The 25,182-nt window shown below is 54.7% G+C and overlaps 1 protein-coding gene across 1 annotated transcript in view; it reads right to left on the bottom strand.

The window, feature by feature from the left end:
- Nucleotides 1-9,845: 9,845 nt before the first annotated feature.
- The window catches only part of LOC120921670 (immunoglobulin superfamily member 2-like), a 48,314-nt gene continuing 32,977 nt past the window's right edge, over nucleotides 9,846-25,182 (bottom strand). Inside the window, exons 8-10 of the mRNA XM_040334195.1 lie at nucleotides 17,604-17,984; nucleotides 13,546-13,938; nucleotides 9,846-10,503 (exon numbers count right to left, since the gene is read on the bottom strand). Of these exons, the coding sequence (XP_040190129.1) occupies nucleotides 10,298-10,503; nucleotides 13,546-13,938; nucleotides 17,604-17,984 (980 nt within the window). The 3' untranslated portion in view covers nucleotides 9,846-10,297. The remainder of the gene's footprint in view (nucleotides 10,504-13,545; nucleotides 13,939-17,603; nucleotides 17,985-25,182) is intronic.

Raw genomic sequence — 25,182 nt, 5'->3', positions numbered from 1 at the left:
CACGCTGTACATGACACACTCCTGACCCCTGCATGTGACACACTCCTGACCCCTGCACGCTGTACGTGACACACTCCTGACCCCTGCACGCTGTACGTGACACACCCCTGACCCCTGCACGCTGTACATGACACACTCCTGTCCCCTGCACACTGTACGTGACACACTCCTGACCCCTGCACACTGTACGTGACACACTCCTGACCCCTACACTCTGTACGTGACACACTCCTGACCCCTGCACGCTGTACGTGACACACTCCTGACCCCTGCACGCTGTACGTGACACACTCCTGACCCCTGCACGCTGTACATGACACACTCCTGACCCCACCTCAAATTATCTAGCAATAGTCTCTGATGAAAGGGGGACTTTATCTTTATATATTCTTGAGATCAGACTGGGGTTCCCGGTCACCCTGCGCCCCTAATAGATACGGGGTAACTTACACATAGGAGGGGCCTGGGGAGCTGAACAATGAGTTTCCAGAGCTCTCCATGAGAAGCCCCCCCGCCCAAAGTGACTCCCGTCACAAAGATGATGGTGGATGGAGATGATGGGGGGGACTGGATGGAGATGATGGGGGGCAGTGGATGGAGATGATGGGGGGGAGTGGATGGAGATGATGGGGGGGAGTGGATGGAGATGATGGGGGGAGTGGATGAAGATGATGGGGGGAGTGGATGGAGATGATGGGGGAGAGGATGGAGATGATGGGGGGGAGTGGATGGAGATGATGGGGGGGGACTGGATGGAGATGATGGGGGGGAGTGGATGGAGATGATGGGGGGAGTAGATGGAGATGATGGGGGGGAGTGGATGGATATGATGGGGGGAGTGGATGGAGATGATGGGGGGGAGTGGATGGAGATGATGGGGGGGGAATGGATGAAGATGACGGTGGGGAGTGGATGGAGATGACGGTGGGGAGTGGATGGAGATGATGGGGGGAGTGGATGGAGATGATGGGGGGAGTGGATGGAGATGATGGGGGGGGACTGGATGGAGATGATGGGGGGAGTGGATGGAGATGATGGGGGGGACTGGATGGAGATGATGGGGGGAGGATGGAGATGATGGGGGGGGGTGGATGGAGATGATGGGGGGGAGTGGATGGAGATGATGGGGGGAGTGGATGGAGATGATGGGGGGGAGTGGATGGAGATGATGGGGGGGGAATGGATGAAGATGATGGGGGGGAGTGGATGGAGATGATGGGGGGGGGAGTGGATGGAGATGATGAGGGGAGTGGATGGAGATGATGGGGGGGAGTGGATGGAGATGATGGGGGGAGTGGATGGAGATGATGGGGGGAGTGGATGGAGATGATGGTGGGGAGTGGATGGAGATGATGGGGGGGAGTGGATGGAGATGATGGGGGGATTGGATGGAGATGATGGGGGGGGAGTGGATGAAGATGATGGGGGGGTGGATGGAGATGATGGGGAGGAGTGGATGGAGATGATGGGGGGGAGGATGGAGATGATGGGGGGGGACTGGATGGAGATGATGGGGGGGACTGGATGGAGATGATGGGGGGAGGATGGAGATGATGGGGGGGACTGGATGGAGATGATGGGGGGGACTGGATGGAGATGATGGGGGGAGGATGGAGATGATGGGGGGGACTGGATGGAGATGATGGGGGGGAGTGGATGGAGATGATGGGGGGACTGGATGGAGATGATGGGGGGGACTGGATGGAGATGATGGGGGGAGTGGATGGAGATGATGGGGGGAGTGGATGGAGATGATGGGGGGGACTGGATGGAGATGATGGGGGGGGACTGGATGGAGATGATGGGGGGAGTGGATGGAGATGATGGGGGGGACTGGATGGAGATGATGGGGGGGGGGACTGGATGGAGATGATGGGGGGAGTGGATGGAGATGATGGGGGGAGTGGATGGAGATGATGGGGGGGGAGTGGATGGAGATGATGGGGGGGAGTGGATGGAGATGATGGGGGGGAGTGGATGGAGATGATGGGGGGAGTGGATGGAGATAATGGGGGGGACTGGATGGAGATGATGGGGGGGACTGGATGGAGAGGATGGGGGGAGTGGATGGAGATAATGGGGGGGACTGGATGGAGATGATGGGGGGGACTGGATGGAGATGATGGGGGGGATTGGATGGAGATGATGGGGGGGGAGTGGATGAAGATGATGGGGGGGGAGTGGATGGAGATGATGGGGGGGAAGTGGATGGAGATGATGGTGGGGAGTGGATGGAGATGATGGGGGGAGTAGATGGAGATGATGGGGGGGAGTGGATGGAGATGATGGGGGGAGTGGATGGAGATGATGGTGGGGAGTGGATGGAGATGATGGGGGGGGACTGGATGGAGATGATGGGGGAGTGGATGGAGATGATGGGGGGAGTGGATGAAGATGATGGGGGGGACTGGATGGAGATGATGGGGAAGTGGATGGAGATGATGGGGGGGGACTGGATGGAGATGATGGGGGGGAGTAGATGGAGATGATGGTGGGGAGTGGATGGAGATGATGGGGGGGAGTGGATGGAGATGATGGGGGGAGTGGATGGAGATGATGGGGGGACTGGATGGAGATGATGGGGGGAGCGGATGGAGATGATGGGGGGGACTGGATGGAGATGATGGGGGGGAGCGGATGGAGATGATGGGGTGGAGTGTATGAAGATGATGGGGGGGGGGACTGGATGGAGATGATGGGGGGGACTGGATGGAGATGATGGGGGGAGTGGATGGAGATGATGGGGGGGAGTGGATGGAGATGATGGGGGGGAGTGGATGGAGATGATGGGGGGAGTGGATGGAGATGATGGGGGGAGTGGATGGAGATGATGGGGGGAGTGGATGGAGATGATGGGGGGAGTGGATGGAGATGATGGGGGGGAGTGGATGGAGATGATGGGGGGGAGTGGATGGAGATGATGGGGGGGAGTGGATGGAGATGATGGAGGGGAGTGGATGGAGATGATGGGGGGAGTGGATGGAGATGGTGGGGGGAGTGGATGGAGATGATGGGGGGGTGGATGGAGATGATGGGGGAGTGGATGGAGATGATGGGGGGGAGTGGATGGAGATGATGGAGGGGAGTGGATGGAGATGATGGGGGGAGGGGATGGAGATGGTGGGGGGGAGGATGGAGATGATGGGGGGGACTGGATGGAGATGACGGTGGGGAGTGGAAGGAGATGATGGGGGGGAGTGGATGGAGATGATGGGGGGGGACTGGATGGAGATGATGGTGGGGAGTGGATGGAGATGATGGGGGGGACTGGATGGAGATGATGGGTGGAGTGGATGGAGATGATGGTGGGGAGTGGATGGAGATGATGGGGGGACTGGATGGAGATGATGGGGGGAGCGGATGGAGATGATGGGGGGAGTGGATGGAGATGATGGGGGTGGAGTGGATGGAGATGATGGGGGGGAGTGGATGGAGATGATGGTGGGGAGTGGATGGAGATGATGGTGGGGAGTGGATGGAGATGATGGGGGGGAGTGGATGGAGATGATGGGGGGGAGTGGATGGAGATGATGGGGGGGAGTGGATGGAGATGATGGGGGGAGTGGATGGAGATGATGGGGGGGAGTGGATGGAGATGATGGGGGGGAGTGGATGGAGATGATGGTGGGGAGTGGATGGAGATGATGGGGGGGAGTGGATGGAGATGATGGGGGGGAGTGGATGGAGATGATGGGGGGGAGTGGATGGAGATGATGGGGGGAGTGGATGGAGATGATGGGGGGGAGTGGATGGAGATGATGGGGGGGTGGATGGAGATGATGGGGGGGAGCGGATGGAGATGATGGGGTGGAGTGTATGAAGATGATGGGGGGGGGGGGTGGATGGAGATGATGGGGGGGACTGGATGGAGATGATGGGGGGAGTGGATGAAGATGATGGGGGGGACTGGATGGAGATGATGGGGAAGTGGATGGAGATGATGGGGGGGGACTGGATGGAGATGATGGGGGGAGTGGATGGAGATGATGGGGGGAGTGGATGGAGATGATGGGGGGACTGGATGGAGATGATGGGGGGAGCGGATGGAGATGATGGGGTGGAGTGTATGAAGATGATGGGGGGGGGGACTGGATGGAGATGATGGGGGGGACTGGATGGAGATGATGGGGGGAGTGGATGGAGATGATGGGGGGGGAGTGGATGGAGATGATGGGGGGGAGTGGATGGAGATGATGGGGGGAGTGGATGGAGATGATGGGGGGGTGGATGGAGATGATGGGGGGAGTGGATGGAGATGATGGGGGGGGGTGGATGGAGATGATGGAGGGGAGTGGATGGAGATGATGGGGGGAGTGGATGGAGATGGTGGGGGGAGTGGATGAAGATGATGGGGGGGTGGATGGAGATGATGGGGGGAGCGGATGGAGATGATGGGGGGGAGTGGATGGAGATGATGGAGGGGAGTGGATGGAGATGATGGGGGGAGTAGATGGAGATGATGGGGGGGAGTGGATGGAGATGATGGGGGGAGTGGATGGAGATGATGGGGGGAGTGGATGGAGATGATGGGGGGGACTGGATGGAGATGATGGGGGGAGTGGATGGAGATGATGGGGGGGAGTGGATGGAGATGACGGTGGGGAGTGGATGGAGATGATGGTGGGGAGTGGATGGAGATGATGGGGGGAGCGGATGGAGATGATGGGGGGAGCGGATGGGGGGGACTGGATGGAGATGATGGGGGGGACTGGATGGAGATGATGGGGGGAGTGGATGGAGATGATGGAGGGGAGTGGATGGAGATGATGGGGGGAGTGGATGGAGATGGTGGGGGGAGTGGATGGAGATGATGGGGGGTGGAGTGGATGGAGATGGTGGGGGGAGTGGATGGAGATGATGGGGGGGTGGATGGAGATGATGGGGGGAGTGGATGGAGATGATGGTGGGGAGTGGATGGAGATGGTGGGGGGAGTGGATGGAGATGATGGGGGGGTGGATGGAGATGATGGGGGGAGCGGATGGAGATGATGGGGGGGAGTGGATGGAGATGATGGAGGGGAGCGGATGAAGATGATGGGGGGAGTGGATGGAGATGATGGAGATGATGGAGGGGAGCGGATGGAGATGATGGGGGGGACTGGATGGAGATGATGGGGGGGAGTGGATGGAGATGATGGAGGGGAGCGGATGAAGATGATGGGGGGAGTGGATGGAGATGATGGAGATGATGGAGGGGAGCGGATGGAGATGATGGGGGGAGCGGATGGGGGGGGACTGGATGGAGATGATGGTGGGGAGTGGATGGAGATGATGGGGGGAGCGGATGGAGATGATGGGGGGAGCGGATGGGGGGGGACTGGATGGGGGGGGGAGTGGGGGGAGATGATGGGGGGGGTGGAGTGGGGGGGTGGAGTGGGGGGAGAGATATACAATATATCCAGCTGTAGAGATGATGGGGGGGTGGAGATGATGGGGGGAGTGGATGGAGATGATGGGGGGTGGAGATGATGGGGGGGACTGGATGGAGAGGATGGGGGGGAGCGGATGGAGATGATGGGGGGGAAGTGGATGGAGATGATGGGGGGGAAGTGGATGGAGATGATGGGGGGTGGAGATGATGGGGGGGAGTGGATGGAGATGATGGGGGGGTGGACTGGATGGAGATGATGGGGGGGGTGGAGTGGGGGGAGATGATGGGGGGGGTGGAGTGGGGGGGGTGGAGTGGGGGGAGAGATATACGACATATCCAGCTGTAGAGATGAGACCTCTGACCACATCCCGCGGCGGAGAGGGAAAATCACTTGGAGAGACGGCGCTCGGCACACCGGAGGATCACTAATCCCCCATTACCGGCATTATCCGGAGTCAGCTGACCGCAGAGCGGAATCATTACAGGGGAACTCCGCCATGAATCCCGCTGATCCCCCGGGAGATATTATTGTACCGCTCAGCGGAATCTTCTGAAAGACAAATGTGATCCGAATATCACCGGATCAGTGGGGGAGGGGGGGTTATAGCGCCCACATATACAGTGGTGTGTATAGTGCAAATACTTCACCAGTCCAGTGTTCCCCAAAGCCCTACACCCCAACACTCCACCCAGCATACCCCAAAGTCCTACACTCCACCCAGTATACCCCATAGCCTTACACCCCAACACTCTACCCAGTATACCCCATAGCCCTACACTCTACCCAGTATACCCCATAGCTCTACACCCCAACACTCCACCCAGTATACCCCAAAGTCCTACACCCCAACACTCCACCCAGTATACCCCATAGCTCTACACCCCAACACTCCACCCAGTATACCCCATGGCCCTACACCCCAACACTCCACTCAGCATACCCCAAAGTCCTACACTCCACCCAGTGTACCCCATAGCCTTACACCCCAACACTCTACCCAGTATACCCCATAGCCCTACACTCTACCCAGTATACCCCATAGCTCTACACCCCAACACTCCACCCAGTATACCCCAAAGTCCTACACCCCAACACTCCACCCAGTATACCCCATAGCTCTACACCCCAACACTCCACCCAGTATACCCCATGGCCCTACACCCCAACACTCCACTCAGCATACCCCAAAGTCCTACACCCCAACACTCCACCCAGTATACCCCATAGCTCTACACCCCAACACTCCACCCAGTATACCCCATGGCCCTACACCCCAACACTCCACCCAGTATACCCCATGGCCCTACACCCCAACACTCCACTCAGCATACCCCAAAGTCCTACACTCCACCCAGTGTACCCCATAGCCTTACACCCCAACACTCTACCCAGTATACCCCAAAGTCCTACACTCTACCCAGTATACCCCATAGCTCTACACCCCAACACTCCACCCAGTATACCCCAAAGTCCTACACCCCAACACTCCACCCAGTATACCCCATAGCTCTACACCCCAACACTCCACCCAGTATACCCCATGGCCCTACACCCCAACACTCCACTCAGCATACCCCAAAGTCCTACACCCCAACACTCCACCCAGTATACCCCATAGCTCTACACCCCAACACTCCACCCAGTATACCCCATGGCCCTACACCCCAACACTCCACCCAGCATACCCCAAAGTCCTACACTCCACCCAGTGTACCCCATAGCCTTACACCCCAACACTCTACCCAGTATACCCCATAGCCCTACACTCTACCCAGTATACCCCATAGCTCTACACCCCAACACTCCATCCAGTATACCCCATAGCTCTACACCCCAACACTCCACCCAGTATACCCCAAAGTCCTACACTCCACCCAGTGTACCCCATAGTCTTACACCCCAACACTCTACCCAGTATACCCCATAGCTCTACACCCCAACACTCTACCCAGTATACCCCATAGCCCTACACCCCAACACTCTAACCAGTATACCCCTATATCACAATACTCCAAGTATAGCTCATGGCCCTACACCATTAATACTCCACCCAGTATACCCTGTGGCCCTACACCACTTTTACTCTATGCAGGATACCTAATAGCTGTACATCACAATACTCCACCCAATACAGTATACACTGTGGCTCTACATTACTAATATCCACCCAGTATACCCCGTGGCCCTACATTACTAATATCCACCCAGTATACCCCGTGGCCCTACATTACTAACATCCACCCAATACAGTATACACTGTGGCTCTACATTACTAATATCCACCCAGTATACCCCGTGGCCCTACATTACTAATATTTACCCAGTATACCCCGTGGCCCTACATTACTAATATCCACCCAGTATACCCCGTGGCCCTACATTACTAATATCCACCCAGTATACCCCGTGGCCCTACATTACTAATATTCACCCAGTATACCCCGTGGCCCTACATTACTAATATTCACCCAGTATACCCCGTGGCCCTACATTACTAATATTTACCCAGTATACCCCGTGGCCCTACATGACTAATATTCACCCAGTATACCCCGTGGCCCTACATTACTAATATCCACCCAGTATACCCAGCGGCCCTACATTACTAATATCCACCCAGTATACCCCGTGGCCCTACATTACTAATATCCACCCAGTATACCCCGTGGCCCTACATTACTAATATCCACCCAGTATACCCCGCGGCCCTACATTACTAATATCCACTCAGTATACCCCATGGCCCTACATTACTAATATCCACCCAGTATACCCCGTGGCCCTACATTACTAATATCCACCCAGTATACCCCGTGGCCCTACATTACTAATATCCACCCAGTATACCCCGTGGCTCTACATTACTAATATCCACCCAGTATACCCCGTGGCCCTACATTACTAATATCCACCCAGTATACCGCGTGGCCCTACATTACTAATATCCACCCAGTATACCCCGTGGCCCTACATTACTAATATCCACCCAGTATACCGCGTGGCCCTACATTACTAATATTCACCCAGCATCCCCCGTGGCCCTACATTACTAATATCCACCCAGTATACCCCATGACCCTACATTACTAATATTCACCCAGCATCCCCCGTGGCCCTACATTACTAATATCCACCCAGTATACCCCGTGGCTCTACATTACTAACATCCACCCAGTATACCCCGTGGCTCTACATTACTAATATCCACTCAGTATACCCCGTGGCCCTACATTACTAATATCCACCCAGTATACCCCGCGGCCCTACATTACTAATATCCACCCAGTATACCCCGTGGCCCTACATTACTAATATCCACCCAGTATACCCCGTGGCCCTACATTACTAATATTCACCCAGTATACCCCGTGGCTCTACATTACTAATATTCACCCAGTATACCCCGTGGCCCTACATTACTAATATTTACCCAGTATACCCCGTGGCCCTACATTACTAATATCCACCCAGTATACCCCGTGACTCTACATTACTAATATTCACCCAGTATACCCCGTGGCCCTACATTACTAATATTCACCCAGTATACCCCGTGGCCCTACATTACTAATATCCACCCAGTATACCCCGTGGCCCTACATTACTAATATCCACCCAGTATACCCCGTGGCCCTACATTACTAATATCCACCCAGTATACCCCGTGGCTCTACATTACTAATATTCACCCAGTATACCCCGTGGCCCTACATTACTAATATCCACCCAGTATACCCCGTGGCCCTACATTACTAATATCCACCCAGTATACCCCGTGGCTCTACATTACTAATATTCACCCAGTATACCCCGTGGCCCTACATTACTAATATCCACCCAGTATACCCCGTGGCCCTACATTACTAATATCCACCCAGTATACCCCGTGGCCCTACATTACTAATATCCACTCAGTATACCCCGTGGCCCTACATTACTAATATCCACCCAGTATACCCCGTGGCCCTACATTACTAATATCCACCCAGTATACCCCGTGGCCCTACATTACTAATATCCACCCAGTATACCCCGTGGCCCTATAGCACAATAGATATGCAGAGATCTGATGGCATTCAATTTTCTGTACACCACCCATCCATCTCCCAATACAGGAGCAGAGGATGCTGGGACACAGCAAAACATCCAAACTGCCCCCATGAGCTGTGACTACTTCATCAGTATAGGCTGCAGGTCCCGTCCTCTTCGGTTCCCCCCACCCAAGGCCATTGCCTCTTCTGCCTACCCCCTGGCCAGACCCAACTGGGATTTGTTGGACTCCTCTGGAGGAAGAGCCACCATAGGTGAAGCTGGTAGGTATCAGCAATGCTGCACTGCTAATGGCTACACCCTCTCTTTCTCTAGGACCCTCCCCTGAGGAGCTCATAGTGTCCCTCTGCAGGGTGGAAGGGGAAGTTGTATTCAGGACGTGGCAGATAATAATGCTTCAACCACACAGGACAAGAACACAAAATGATTTATTATTGTATTTTATGTATTATTGGGGTCCATGTAACAGGAAAAGCTTTGAGCAACACAGACAGTTCTTACTTCAGAAACATCAATAAATAAGAAGGACGTAGACAATGTTGGTTTATTGAGAGTGCTGAGAAGATTGAGGATCTTAGGAATGTGACCCCCGCGGGCCACGTATGTCCTGAGATCTGATCGTCCTCATAAGGGCCACCACAGAGGAGGAATGTAGACACGCTCGGCCCCGGGGCCCATCCACCCAAGAGGGATATCCCCGGTATAGGTGGAGGTTGGTGGTCATCTACTGACTTCATTTACTTCTTGGAGGATTCCATCAATGGCTCTCCGGTAAGTTGGGGGGTCACCCCCTCAGATACGGCTCATCGTGGACTATACAGGTTCCCTTTACCGGATAACGTGGTTGGCGGTGTGGCGGGGGGGTCATTTCATCATCAAGTTTGTCCTCCATCTTCCTTCTCCATCTCAGACATCTTCACAGAGGACCACAGACCCCCCGGGGCCCTCCGCTGCCCCCCGCTACCTCTACAACGCCACAATGCCAGAGCGATGAGCGAGAGGACGAGGATGATGAAGAGGATGGTGAATAACAACAGGAAGTGGAAGAGGGATGGCGAGGTGCAGATCGGTGAGGAGGAACCTAGGGGGAGGGGCAAAACAGAGTCATGAACCTACCTGGAGGCCACTGGGGCCACCAACACCCTAATACAGGACAAGACATACAGAGGAACTCCAACCAAACACAACAAGGACACCAAGGAACTCCGACCAAACACAACAAGGACACCGAGGAACTCCGACCAAACACACCAAGGACACCAAGGAACTCAGACCAAACACAACGAGGACACCGAGGAAGTCCGACCAAACACAACGAGGACACCGAGGAACTCCGACCAAACACAACAAGGACACCGAGGAACTCCGACCAAACACACCAAGGACACCAAGGAACTCAGACCAAACACAACGAGGACACCGAGGAACTCCGACCAAACACAACGAGGACACCGAGGAACTCCGACCAAACACAACGAGGACACCGAGGAACTCCGACCAAACACAACGAGGACACCGAGGAACTCCGACCAAACACAACGAGGACACCGAGGAACTCCAACCAAACACACCGAGGACACCGAGGAACTCAGACCAAACACAACGAGGACACAGAGGAACTCCAACCAAACACAACGAGGACACCGAGGAACTCTGACCAAACACACCGAGGACACCGAGGAACTCCGACCAAACACAACAAGGACACAGAGGAACTCCGACCAAACACAACAAGGACACAGAGGAACTCCGACCAAACACAACGAGGACACCGAGGAACTCCGACCAAACACAACAAGGACACCGAGGAACTCCGATCAAACACAACAAAGACACCGAGGAACTCCGACCAAACACAACAAGGACACCGAGGAACTCCAACCAAACACAACGAGGACACAGAGGAACTCCGACCAAACACAACGAGGACACAGAGGAACTCCGACCAAACACACCGAGGACACAGAGGAACTCCAACCAAACACAACAAGGACACAGAGGAACTCCGACCAAACACAACGAGGACACCGAGGAACTCCGACCAAACACAACGAGGACACCGAGGAACTCCAACCAAACACAACGAGGACACAGAGGAACTCCGACCAAACACACCGAGGACACAGAGGAACTCCGACCAAACACAACGAGGACACAGAGGAACTCCGACCAAACACACCGAGGACACAGAGGAACTCCAACCAAACACAACAAGGACACAGAGGAACTCCGACCAAACACAACGAGGACACCGAGGAACTCCGACCAAACACAACGAGGACACCGAGGAACTCCAACCAAACACAACGAGGACACAGAGGAACTCCGACCAAACACAACGAGGACACAGAGGAACTCCGACCAAACACACCGAGGACACAGAGGAACTCCGACCAAACACACCGAGGACACAGAGGAACTCCGACCAAACACAACAAGGACACAGAGGAACTCCGACCAAACACACCGAGGACACAGAGGAACTCCGACCAAACACACCGAGGACACAGAGGAACCCACACACTCTGCCCCCTTCCACCTATATCCAACCGGCACACTCTGCCCCCCTCCACCCATAATCCAACCTGCACACCCTGCCCCCCCACCACCCATATCCAACCTGTACACTCTCTACTCAACCTTATCCATGTTCAACTTACAAACTCTGTTCCCCTTCACTTACTCCCCCCATATTTAACCTATACTACCCCCATATTCACCCCACACATTTCCTTCATTACCCCCCTCCAACCCACACACTCTGCCCCCCACCTATATCCAACCTGAACACTCTGCCCTCCCTTCCACCCATATCCAACCCACACACCTTTCCCCTTCTCTATCCATATGCAACCCACACACTCTGCCCTCTCCATCCATATCCAACCCACACACTCTGCCCCTCCTCCACCCTCCCATATCCAAACCGCACACTCTGCCCCTCTTCCAACCATATCCAACCCACACACTCTGCCCCCTCCATCCATATCCAACCCACACACTCTGCCCCCTCCATCCATATCCAACCCACACACTCTGCCCCCTCCATCCATATCCAACCCACACACTCTGCCCCCTCAATCCATATCCAACCCACACACTCTGCCCCTCCTCCACCCTCACATATACAAACCACACACTCTGCCCCCCCTTCCAACCATATCCAACCCACACACTCTGCCCCCCACCACCCATATCCAACCTGTACACTCTCCCCCATCCATATCCAACCTGCACACTCTGCCCCCCCCCACCCCCCATATCCAACCTGCACACTATGCCCCCCTCCACCCATATCCAGTCTGTACATTCTACCCCCCTCCACCCATATCCAACCTGCACACTCTGCCCCCCTCCACCCATATCTAACCTGCACACTCTGCCCCCCTCCACCCATATCCAACCCACACACTCTGCCCCCTTCCATATCCAACCCGCACACTCTGCCCCCCTTACAACCATATCCAACCCACACACTCTGCCCCCTCCATCCATATCCAACCCACACACTCTGGCCCCCTCCATCCATATCCAACTTATATACTCTACCCCTCCTCCACCCTCCCATATCCAAACCGCACACTCTGCCCCCCTTCCAACCATATCCAACCCACACACTCTGCCCCCCTCCATCCATATCCAACCCACACACTCTGCCCCCCCATCCATATCCAACCCACACACTCTGCCCCCCACCACCCATATCCAACCCACACACTCTCCCCCATCCATATCCAACCTGCACACTCTGCCCCCCCCCCCACCCCCCATATCCAATCTGTACACTCTACATGTTCAACTTACAAACTTTCACTCCCTCCCCCCATATTTAACCTAAACTACCCCATTCTCACCCCACACCTCTTTACTCCTCCCCCTTATTCTTCCTATAAACATTATACCCCTCCACCCATCTTCAAACTGCAAATTCTCTACCATCCCAGTTGTTTGGCCCACACATTTCCTCCGTCACCCCCCCAATGTTTATTATTCACTCCCCTCCTCAGGGTTCGGCTCTCACATGGACCCCTTTCCAGCCTCCACCCCCATCTTCCTGGCCCTCAGAGGTCCCCCGACCACAAATCTCTACAGGTGAAACTGGACATCATTGACCCATCTGTACCTGCAGTCTGGATGTAGACAGAGATGTTTTTGGATTGGTGCTCTCCTATTGGCTCCCAGACTCCGCGGGGGCTCAGCAGCCACTCCTGGACCCGGCAGTAATAGGTGCCTCTGTCAGTCATGTGACCCCCGTGGATCCTCAGATGGAAGGTCAGCTCTGATGGACGCTCATACTGGAGCCGGTCTCTCTTCTCCTGGGAATAAAGAAACTCACCCGTGTGGTTGACTCCAAACAGGAGCATGTGTGGGGCCCCGGGGCCCTCCGCCTTCCACCAGGAGACCGACAGGCGAGAGCTGGCCATGGACACCGCCAAAACCTGGCAGGGGAGGGTGATAGTGGACTGTTCTGCCACCACAAGGGTTAATTCGGTGAGATTCAAACTCAGGTGATCTTCTGTAGAGGAGAGACACAAAATCGTGATAATGAAGAACTCCGCCTAAAACAACCCCGTTCTCCAAACTACAACCCAGGGCCGATCCTAGGCAGGGTGCATGGGGTGCTCCGCACCCAGGCGCCGCAGAGGTGGGGGCGTCGAAGCTCCAAAGTGCTCCCCTCCCTCCTCCTTTTCTGTGTCCAGAGGCGGAGCGTATGTAGCGGGCGCTGTGGTTCCCTATCCCGCTTGTTCTCTCCGCTGGCAACTGACAAGAGCGCACACCTCCCGCTGTCCCTGGAATCTGGGTCGGGTACCACAGCGGAGCCTAGTACCGAAACACGTTGCGGGAACCAGGCTCCACTAACTAACTCTGTCCGGTGCACGTGGAGCAGCCTCCCGTATGCCCCGCCCCCTCTACATGTGTCGGCTCATCTCCCATAGGCGGTGTGATGAGAGGCTTCTGGGTTGGCCGGAGCTGCTGTCAATCATCCCGTGCACTCCCAGAAATGCTCTCCGAGTGCCACCCTCCTAGTGACCAAAGATGCCACGTATGCACCGCCCCCCTGTAATGTGCTTCTGCTCCTAGCGCGCCCGAGCTACAGGGATCTATTGGACAGGTACTGATCTATGGGGACACCTGATGTGGGGGGCTCTGATGGGGGACACCTGCTGTGGGGGGGCTCTGATGGGGGACACCTGATGTGGGGGGGGCTCTGATGGGGGACACCTGCTGTGGGGGGGCTCTGATGGGGGACACCTGCTGTGGGGGGGCTCTGATGGGGGACACCTGCTGTGGGGGGGCTCTGATGGGGGACACCTGCTGTGGGGGGGCTCTGATGGGGGACACCTGCTGCGGGGGTCTCTGATGGGGGGCAACTGCTGTGGGGGGGGCTCAGATGGGGGACACCTGCTGTGGGGGGGCGCTGATGGGGGACACCTGCTGTGGGGGGCTCTGATGGGGGACACCTGCTGTGGGGGGCTCTGATGGGGGACACCTGCTGTGGGGGGCTCTGATGGGGGACACCTGCTGTGGGGGGGCTCTGATGGGGGACACCTGCTGCGGGGGTCTCTGATGGGGGTCAACTGCTGTGGGGGGGGCTCAGATGGGGGACACCTGCTGTGGGGGGGCTCTGATGGGGGACACCTGCTGTGGGGGGCTCTGACGGGGGACACCTGCTGTGGGGGGCTCTGATGGGGGACACCTGATGTGGGGGGCTCTGATGGGGGACACCTGCTGTGGGGGTCTCTGATGGGGGGCAACTGCTGTAGCGGGGCTCTGATGGGGGACACCTGCTGCGGGGGTCTCTGATGGGGGGCAACTGCTGTGGGGGGACTCTGATGGGGGACACCTGCTGTGGGGGGGGCTCAGATGGGGGACACCTGCTGTGGGGGGGCTCTGATGGGGGACACCTGCTGTGGGGGGCTCTGACGGGGGACACCTGCTGTGGGGGGCTCTGATGGGGGACACCTGCTGTGGGGGGGCTCTGATGGGGGACACCTGCTGCGGGGGTCTCTGATGGGGGGCAACTGCTGTAGCGGGGCTCTGATGGGGGACACCTGCTGCGGGGGCTCTGATGGGGGACACCTGCTGTGGGGGGGCTCTGATAGGGGACATCTGCTGTGGGGGGGCTCTGATAGGGGACATCTGCTGTGGGGGGGGGGGCTCTAATGGGGGACACCTGCTGTGGGGGGGCTCTGATGGGGGACACTAATGAAGACTTTTTAGGGGAGCAGCTCTGTGTTTGAGTTGTAGCCATAGAAACATGTGTAAAGGGGAGGAGTTAGTAAGATGAACTTACCCATGTGGGGGCGCCAGAAATATTTCTGCACCCAGGCGTCTGTGACCCTAGGATCGGCCCTGCTACAACCCCCCTCTGCCCCCATTGTACTGGTCTCCGGGTACATTTACATTTCAGCTCCTGGAGCAGGACATGAAGAGCTCACCTTCCTTAGACATGTGCACTGCCGAAAAATTCGTTCATTTTCATTACATTTTTTTCTCTTTTTTCGGAAATTTGAAAATGCGGAAATTTGAAAATTCGGAAATTTGGAAATTCGAAAATCCCAATTTTTCCGATTTTCAAATTTCTGAATTTTCTTATTTACGGAATTTCGAAATTTTTCGGAATTTAGAATTTTCGAATTTTCGAATTTCTGATTTTCTATTCTCCGATTTTGGAATTTAGAATTTTCGAAATGTTTAATTACCTAATTTTGAATTTCCGAATATAGAATTTTAGAATTTCTGATTTTCTATGCTCTGATTTTCTTATCTCCAATTTTACTCATTTTGAATTTCCGAATTTCCGAATTGTCGAAATTTCGACATTTAGAATTTTTGAATTTTTCGAATTTCGGGATTTCGAATTTTGGGATATTTTGAATTTCTGATTTTCTATTTTTTTATTTTCTTATCTCCGATTATTTCGAATTTTTCGAAATTTTGTATTAACCTGATTTCAAATTTTTGAATTTCAAAATTTCAGAAATTTCAAAATTCGTAATTTTGGAAATTCGCAAATTCAACATTTTGGAAATTCGGGAAGGTTGAAATTTCGGAAATCTGAAAATTCGGTAATTGAAAAACTCGGAAAGTTCGGAATTAACGAATTTGACAAAATTTGTTAAAAAACAAATCGGAACTAAACAAATTGAACATGTCTACCTCCCATGATGCAGCGGGATCTTGCTCTGCTCCTGCATGAGCTCTGCCATCGATCAGTGTGATGCAGGGAGCACACAGGGGGGTGGATTCAGGTAGGGGCGCGCACTACTACGGAGGCGCAGCGTACCGTTTTTACGCTATGCCTCCGTAAATTGCCTGCGCTACGCTTCATTCACGAAGCAGTAGCTCCGTAATTTGCGTGTGCGCTCCGGAAAACTGCCCGGCGTAAGCGCGCGTAATTTAAATGATCCCGTAGGGGGCGTGGATCATTTAAATTAGCCGCGTTCCCGCGCCGAACGTAGTGCGCATGCTCCGTCGGGAAACTTTCCCGATGTGCATTGCGGTAAATGACGTCGCAAGGACGTCATTTACTTCAACGTGAACGTAAATGGCGCCCAGCGCCATTCACGATTCACTTATGCAAACAACGTAATTTTTTTAAATCGCGACGCGGGAACGACGGGTATACGTAACATTGGCTGCCCCTGCTAATAGCAGGAGCAGCCTTACGCAAAAACCGACGAACGCAAATGACGTAAAATGCGAACGCAGGGCGCGCGTACGGTTGTGAATCGGCGTGAGTATGCAATTTGCATACTCTACGCTGACCACTACGGGAACGCCACCTAGCGGCCATTATAAGAATGCAGCCTACGATACGACGGCATAAGAGCCTTATGCCAGTCATATCTTAGGCTGCAGTCGGCGTAACGAGCTTTCTGAATACAGAAAAGTCGATACGCCGGCGCAACTAAGCAATTACGCTGCGTATCTATGGATACGCAGACGCAATTGCTTACTGAATCCACCCCAGTGTGTCAGGTATAGGGGGGGGGGGGGTGTTCATTAGCCACTCCCCCAATAATACGAATTTCCGAATTCTTCAAATCTAGGCAGATTAGAGTGGAGCTGTTCTGGTCCCAGGCAGTCTACTTCTCCCATAGCAGCCAATCAGAGCCCCCCAAGAGTTACCCCCAGAGATGGTGAGAGAAGAGACCCCCGGGGGTAATAACTACATACCAGGCGGGGTGACGCTGATCTTCAGGAATCCGGATTGGTCAGAGGCGGCCATCTTCCATTCCCCCTCCTGCATTCTCCATTCCTCCACCTGGCAGAAGTACCTCCCCGAGTCCTCCTGCTCCGCCCTCTGGAGCACCAGGCGGTAATCCCCCCGCCCGGGGGCCACCATACGCAGGCGGCTGTCCTCGTACTCCGTCACCCCTTCCCGATCAGTCCGGCACAGGAGGCGGGGAGGACGGAAGTCCCACCCCTGCAGATACCAGGAGATGGAGAGGAGTGATGAAGAACTAAGTCCCGCCTCCAGGGTGCAGCGCAGCGCCAAATCCTCTCCCTGCTTGACGGAAGAGCTGACATTCTGCTTAGGGAGCCTCAGGGTCTGATCTGGAAGGAAGAAAACGAGAAATGAAAATGGGGGAGGGTTCAAGAAATGTGGGATCCTGCCTATCAAAGTCTTTTTATACACTGTATATATTTATTTTTTGGTAGCTTCTCTGCGACTAGGAGCTCTCTGTGGTCACAAAGCTGGGGGTGTGCAACTGAGCATGCTCCATACCAAGGCCGCTGATAAGGCAGTACAGCCAGTCCTGTTGTACTGGGCCCCGCCCACCAGCTAAACAGGGGGGGCTTTTACTAGACCACACCCCCCACTCCTACTTGCTGAAATTAAATCCCCCCAGGCCCCATCAGGTTAACAGAGGGACCCCAGGAGATGGGAGCAGACGAGGGACTTTTTTTTCTATTTTGAGGTTTTGGCGGATAAAGTCAGTGCTGCTTTTCCTTTGCACCCTGTGCGGGGGGTAGGTGGGGTGTAGGCATTTGTGTGGGGGTAGGTGGGGTGTAGGCATGGTTTGGGGGGATAGGTGGGGTGTAGGCATGGTTGGGGGGGGGGGGGGTAGGTGGGGTGTAGGCATGGTTGGGAGGTAGGTGGGGTATAGGCATGGTTGGGGGGGTAGGTGGGGTGTAGGCATGGTGGGGGGGTAGGTGGGGTGTAGGCATGGTTGGGGGGGTAGGTGGGGTGTAGGCATGGTTGGGGGGGTAGGTGGGGTGTAGGCATGGTTGGGGGGGTAGGTGGGGTGTAGGCATGGTTGGGGGGTAGGTGGGGTGTAGGCATGGTTGGGGGGGTAGGTGGGGTGTAGGCATGGTTGGGGGGTAGGTGGGGTGTAGGCATGGTGGGGGGGTAGGTGGGGTGTAGGCATGGTTGGGGGGGTAGGTGGGGTGTAGGCATGGTTGGGGGGTAGGTGGGGTGTAGGCATGGTTGGGGGGGTAGGTGGGGTGTAGGCATGGTTTGGGGGGATAGGTGGGGTGTAGGCATGGTTGGGGGGGGGGTAGGTGGGGTGTAGGCATGGTTGGGAGGTAGGTGGGGTATAGGCATGGTTGGGGGGGTAGGTGGGGTGTAGGCATGGTGGGGGGGTAGGTGGGGTGTAGGCATGGTTGGGGGGGTAGGTGGGGTGTAGGCATGGTTGGGGGGGGTAGGTGGGGTGTAGGCATGGTTGGGGGGGTAGGTGGGGTGTAGGCATGGTTGGGGGGGTAGGTGGGGTGTAGGCATGGTTGGGGGGTAGGTGGGGTGTAGGCATGGTGGGGGGGTAGGTGGGGTGTAGGCATGGTTGGGGGGGTAGGTGGGGTGTAGGCATGGTTGGGGGGTAGGTGGGGTGTAGGCATGGTTGGGGGGGTAGGTGGGGTGTAGGCATGGTTTGGGGGTAGGTGGGGTGTAGGCATGGTTGGGGGGGTAGGTGGGGTGTAGTCATGGTTGGGGGGGTAGGTGGGGTGTAGGCATGGTTGGGAGGTAGGTGGGGTATAGGCTTGGTTTGGGGGTAGGTGGGGTGTAGGCATGGTTGGGGGGGTAGGTGGGGTGTAGGCATGGTTGGGGGGGTAGGTGGGGTGTAGTCATGGTTGGGGGTAGGTGGGGGTGTAGGCATGGTTGGGGGGGTAGGTGGGGTGTAGGCATGGTTGGGGGTAGGTGGGGTGTAGGCATGGTTGGGGGGGTAGGTGGGGTTTAGGCATGCGCGGGGTCGAGCGGTCTGGTTGATGTATTCAGTACAGCTAGTGCTCAGCGTCATTGATGTCATTGTCTAAAGAAAATGTGTTTCAGCATCGGCCCCGTCGTGTCTACCTACTCATCTGTATGGAAGCCCCAGTGTGAGGGGGGCGGAGATTTGTCATTGTAACAGTTTTGGAAATGACATATAAGCTGTGTGTGTTATAACATTAAAGTCTGTGTTGTTCAAGCAGTAAGCTGGTCTCATGTGTGGCTTTCTGGGCGATTCCAGGGATATCCCTCCTCGTGGAATATTGGGGTGATTTTCGTTATGGGAAGAAGGGAACGTTGACGGGGATATCATTGTAATACCGTCACAATTGGTGGCAGCAGTGGGATTTTTCCCTTCTATTCCCCTTCACACCCGGATTCCAAGCAGACACTGGAAGAACTACTGGAAGTTCGTGGAAGGATTGCTAGCAACAAAACCAAGCGGGTCATCATGGCAGAATCAATGGAGCTAGACCAGGAGGACGGGATTGCAGCAACGCCAGCAGTACAAGAGATGGAGACACCAGTGATTCAGGAGGAGGAATCGCCAGCCAACAAGCTAATGAGAGAGAAGCTAGCGTGGTTCGGCCCGAACCCAACGCCAGATGTGGTACTGAAAGTGATGGACCTGTTAGCGAAGGAGGCTAAAGAAATAAGAGACGCGGAGCTACAGAAGGCTAAACAAATAAGGGACGCAGAGCTACAGAAGGATAAACAAATAAGAGACGCAGAACTACAGTTAAAACTGGCAGCAGTCCAACAAGCAGCCGCACCTTCTACGAACAGTGAGTACAGCACAGCAGACGCAAGGAAGATTCCGTTTAGCGCTTTTAAAGCTTTTGATGAAAAGGACTGTGAGATTGATAACTTCCTGGCAGATTTTGAGCGACAATGTAACCTGCACCGAATAGCTAGAGGAGACTGGGTTGCAATATTGTCAGGCAAACTGTCAGGCAAAGCTTCTGATGCTTTCCGGACCGTGCCAGATCAGGATATTCATAGCTACGCCCGGGTTAAAGAAGTGCTCCTGGCTCGTTATGCAGTAACCCCAGAGTCCCACCGACAGAAGTTCAGGGACTCACGCAAAACCACGAAAGACTCTTATGCGGAATGGGCATGCCAATTGTCCCGGTCGGCCTCTAACTGGGCTAACAGCAGCCAGGCCACCACCGCAGAGGACATTTTGCAACTAATGCTCCTGGAGCAATTTTACAATCACATCCAGACGGACGTCAAAGATTGGGTGAGAGATCGCAGGCCCATGACTCTACCAGAGGCCGCTAAGTTGGCGGATGAATATGCAGATACTCGCAAGACGAACCAGGTCACACCACAGGAACAACCTCCACCACAAACGGTGCCCTCACACCCACCAACCGCTAGATACCAACCTCCTAACAGACCGGTGACATCTAGCCCTCGCTATCATCGCCAGGAGGGCAACGAACAACGCTGCTTCCGGTGCAAACAGCTGGGTCACTTCAAGCAGAATTGCCCCATGAATGACAACACCAGGTCAAATTGGTCTCAACCTGGGTACCGCCCACCAGCAGCAGCCCATTGTGTAGACTCGGCTTGGGATCCAAAGGAGCTGGGTCAGGAAGAACCATTGGGCACCCCTTACGAAGCCCTCATGGTACAATCTGTTATTACGGACAACAGGGAACACCATTGTCAGCTGGTCATGGGCGACAGCCCTGAGCCGGAGGGGCCCTGGAGGGAGCTGGGCAGAAAGAGGCACCGCCGGCCACCCTTCAAGAAGAAGAGGTCCTGGAAGCCATATAACAAGCTGACCTGGGAGGAGAAGAAGCGACTGGAGGAGAGGGAGTCGCAGCGGGCGTCCCAGATGCGTGCCGAGATGTTCGCCAAGGGCCCACCGGTGGCCCCTTACACCACCACCCAGTTCCTGATGATGAAGGACCACGTGGAGAGCCTGCAGGACATGAGCAAGCAGGAGCTGATCCGTGAGTACATAGAGCTGGAGGAGTGCATAAGCCGCATGGAGGAGGAGAACAACCACCTGAGGTCACAGCAGCATGAACTGGAGATGGAGCTGGAGAAGCTCCAAGAGGAGAACCGGCGGCTGCGGAGGGAGCAGGGGGTGGCTGACCTTATGGGGCTCCGATTCCCCTCCCCCCCCCCCCCCCCGGACTCTGAGCACCAGTGCTACAGCATTTCAACAAATATAACTTTTTCTTTTTATGAATCTCCTGGGATTGTCACTTCAGAGCCATAACCTGCCCCTCCCATAGCGGGACACCTAGACGGCGGCGCACAGACCCATTCGCTGTCTTCACACTGACTTCTGGTGACTTTGCAGATCGCACAAAGACTTGGGGACTGACCGGCGTGTGATCTGACGACCCGGTGACATACCTGAGTCTGAAGCAGTTGCCAAGGGAGGTCAGTCATGCCAAACAGAGTTAACCTCTGACTAATAGCTCTGAACCCGTCAACCCTACTGGACCAGGGAAGGTCCAACCGGGTTTGCCGGAGCAGGGAGCAAAAGGGGGGCCATTGTGATACATTTGCCTATATGTCTCAGTTTACTGCTCCCTGCTAGCCAGGTTATTGATGTGCTAATGTCCCCTCACTATTTCTAAAGGTTAATTGATCTATTGTGTTGTGTGAAGGAGAGCTGGGTTTAAGTGGCTTGGGTTAATTATTCTGATTGCTTCATTGTGGTAATTATCTCATTATATGCGGGGTCGAGCGGTCTGGTTGATGTATTCAGTACAGCTAGTGCTCAGCGTCATTGATGTCATTGTCTAAAGAAAATGTGTTTCAGCATCGGCCCCGTCGTGTCTACCTAGCCATCTGTATGGAAGCCCCAGTGTGAGGGGGGCGGAGATTTGTCATTGTAACAGTTTTGGAAATGACATATAAGCTGTGTGTTATAACATTAAAGTATGTGTTGTTCAAGCAGTAAGCTGGTCTCATGTGTGGCTTTCTGGGCGATTCCAGGGATATCCCTCCTCGTGGAATATTGGGGTGATTTTCGTTATGGGAAGAAGGGAACGTTGACGGGGATATCATACCGATACCGTCACAGCATGGTTGGGGGTAGGTGAGGTGTAGGCATGGTTGGGGGGGTAGGTGGGGTGTGGGCATGGTTGGGGGGGTAGGTGGGGGTGTAGGCATGGTTGGGAGGTAGGTGGGGTATAGGCTTGGTTTGGGGTAGGTGGGGTGTAGGCATGGTTGGGGGGGTAGGTGGGGTGTAGGCATTGTTCGGGGGTAGGTGGGGTGTAGGCATGGTTGGGGGGTTTAGGCATGGTTGGGGGGGAATTGGGGTATAGGCATGGTTGGGGGGTAGGTAGGGTGTAGGCATGGTTGGGGGGTAGGCGGGGTGTAGGCATGGTTGGGGGGTAGGCGGGGTGTAGGCATGGTTGGGGGGGGGTAGGTGAGGTGTAGGCATGGTTGGGGGGGTAGGTGGGGTGTAGGCATGGTTGGGGGGTAGGTGGGGTGTAGGGATGGTTGGGGGGGGTAGGTGGGGTGTAGGCATGGTTGGGGGGTATGTGGGGTGTAGGCATGGTTGGGGGGGGTAGGTGGGGTGTAGGCATGGTTGGGGGCCCCATCAGGAGGGCTGTATGGGGCCCCATGATTTTTAACAGTGGCCCTGCTCCCTACAACATCCAGTGACAGACACGGTACATGGCTTCACCGTGCTGCCACATCATGCCCGTCCTCATCTCCGCCAGCAGGGGGCGATATGGGAATCAACCGGCTGCCCGACGTGTTCCACATTGACTTCAATGTCATGCAATACAGCATGCGGCCAGAGGCGGGGGGGGGGGGGCGCAATCCGAGGTTCCCCTGTATATATTTATTTATTTGTTTTTTACATTTTCTGTAGCACCAAAATAAAAACCTTTGAGGGCTTCTTCTATCCTTATCCCAGCACTACCATAGAGTTCATGCAAAAAAAAAGATATATATATAATTGCATCCTCAGAATATGATAGAAAGGGCTAGATTCAGAGAGAATTTACGCGGCGTATCCATAGATACGCCGCATAAATTCAAAGCTGCGCCGGCGTATCTTCTTCCTGTATTCAGAAAGCAAGATACGGCGACATTAGCCTAAGATACGACTCGCATAAGTCTCTTACGCCGTCGTATCTTAGGGTGCATTCTCACGCTGGCCGCTAGGTGGCGCTCCCGTTGTTTTCGGCGTAGGTTATGCAAATTACCTAATTACGCCAATTCACAATCGTACGTGCGCCCGGCGGTAGTTTTTTACGTCGTTTGCGTTAAGGCTTTTTCGGCGTAACGTTGCTCCTGCTATTAGAAGGCGCAGCCAATGTTAAGTATGGCCGTCGTTCCCGCCTCGAAATTTGAATTTTTTACGTCCTTTGCGTAAGTCGTTCGCGAATAGGGCTGGACGTAATTTACGTTCACGTCGAAAACCAATACGTCGTTGCAGCGTACTTGAGAGCAATGCACTCTGGGATATGTCCACGGACGGCGCATGCGCCGTTCGTAAAACACGTCAATCACGTCAGGTCATCACACATTAGCATAAACACGCCCCCTCATCCACATTTGAATTACGCGGGCTTACGCCGGCCCCATTTACGCTACGCCGCCGCAACTTACGGAGCAAGTGCTTTGTGAATACAGCACTTGCTCCTGTAAGTTGCGTCGGCGTAGCGTAAATACAATACACTGCGCCGCCGTAACTAGGCGCGCAGCTACGTGAATCTACCCCAATGTATCTCCCACACAGACACACATCGCCCCCTGCTGGAAGAGCGGAGTATACACACCATATAATAATTCTTCTATCACGGGATACCTATAAAAATATGGCTGTACACAGACACACACCGCCCCCTGCTGGAAGAGCTGAGGACTGACACCATGTGATAATCCCGCTATCAAAAGATACATCTGTAAATATGACTTCATATAGACACATCGCCCCCTGCTGGAGGAGCTGAAGACCCACACCATATAATAATACTGATATTGGGCTAGATTCACATAGATCCGCGTGATCTATGCGATTTAAGATCCGCTGCCGCAAGTTTGAGTGGCAAGTGGGTAATTCACAAAACACTTACCTCCAAACTTGCGGCGGCGGATCGTAAATCCCCCGGCGGAATTCAAATTCCGCGGCTAGGTGGAGTGTACAATTTAAATCAGGCGCGTCCCCGGCGCCGATTTAACTGCGCATGCGCCGCCGGCGAAATTTCCCAGTGCGCATGCTCCAAATGACGTCGCTAGGACGTCATTGTTTTCGGCGTTAACGTAAATTACGGCCATCCGTATTCGCGACCGACTTACGCAAACGACGTAAAAAAAATCGACGCGGGAACGACGGCTATACTTATCATTGGCTGCGCCTCATAGAAGCAGGGGTAAGTATACGCCGGGAAAACCGCTACGTAAACGTCGTAACAACACTGCGTCGGGGTCCGCGTACGTTCGTGAATTGCCGTATCTCGCTGATTTACATATTTCTCATCGTAAATCAGCGAGAACGCCCCCCGCAGCCATTTTTAAATTGCAGTTAAGATCCGACGGTGTAACACAGTTACACCTGTCGGATCT

Source organism: Rana temporaria, assembly GCF_905171775.1.
Source record: "Rana temporaria chromosome 2 unlocalized genomic scaffold, aRanTem1.1 chr2q, whole genome shotgun sequence".
In the NCBI taxonomy this organism is placed as follows: domain Eukaryota; kingdom Metazoa; phylum Chordata; class Amphibia; order Anura; family Ranidae; genus Rana; species Rana temporaria.
Note: the sequence above shows the minus strand (reverse complement) of the source record. Positions and strands in the feature narration are given on the sequence as shown.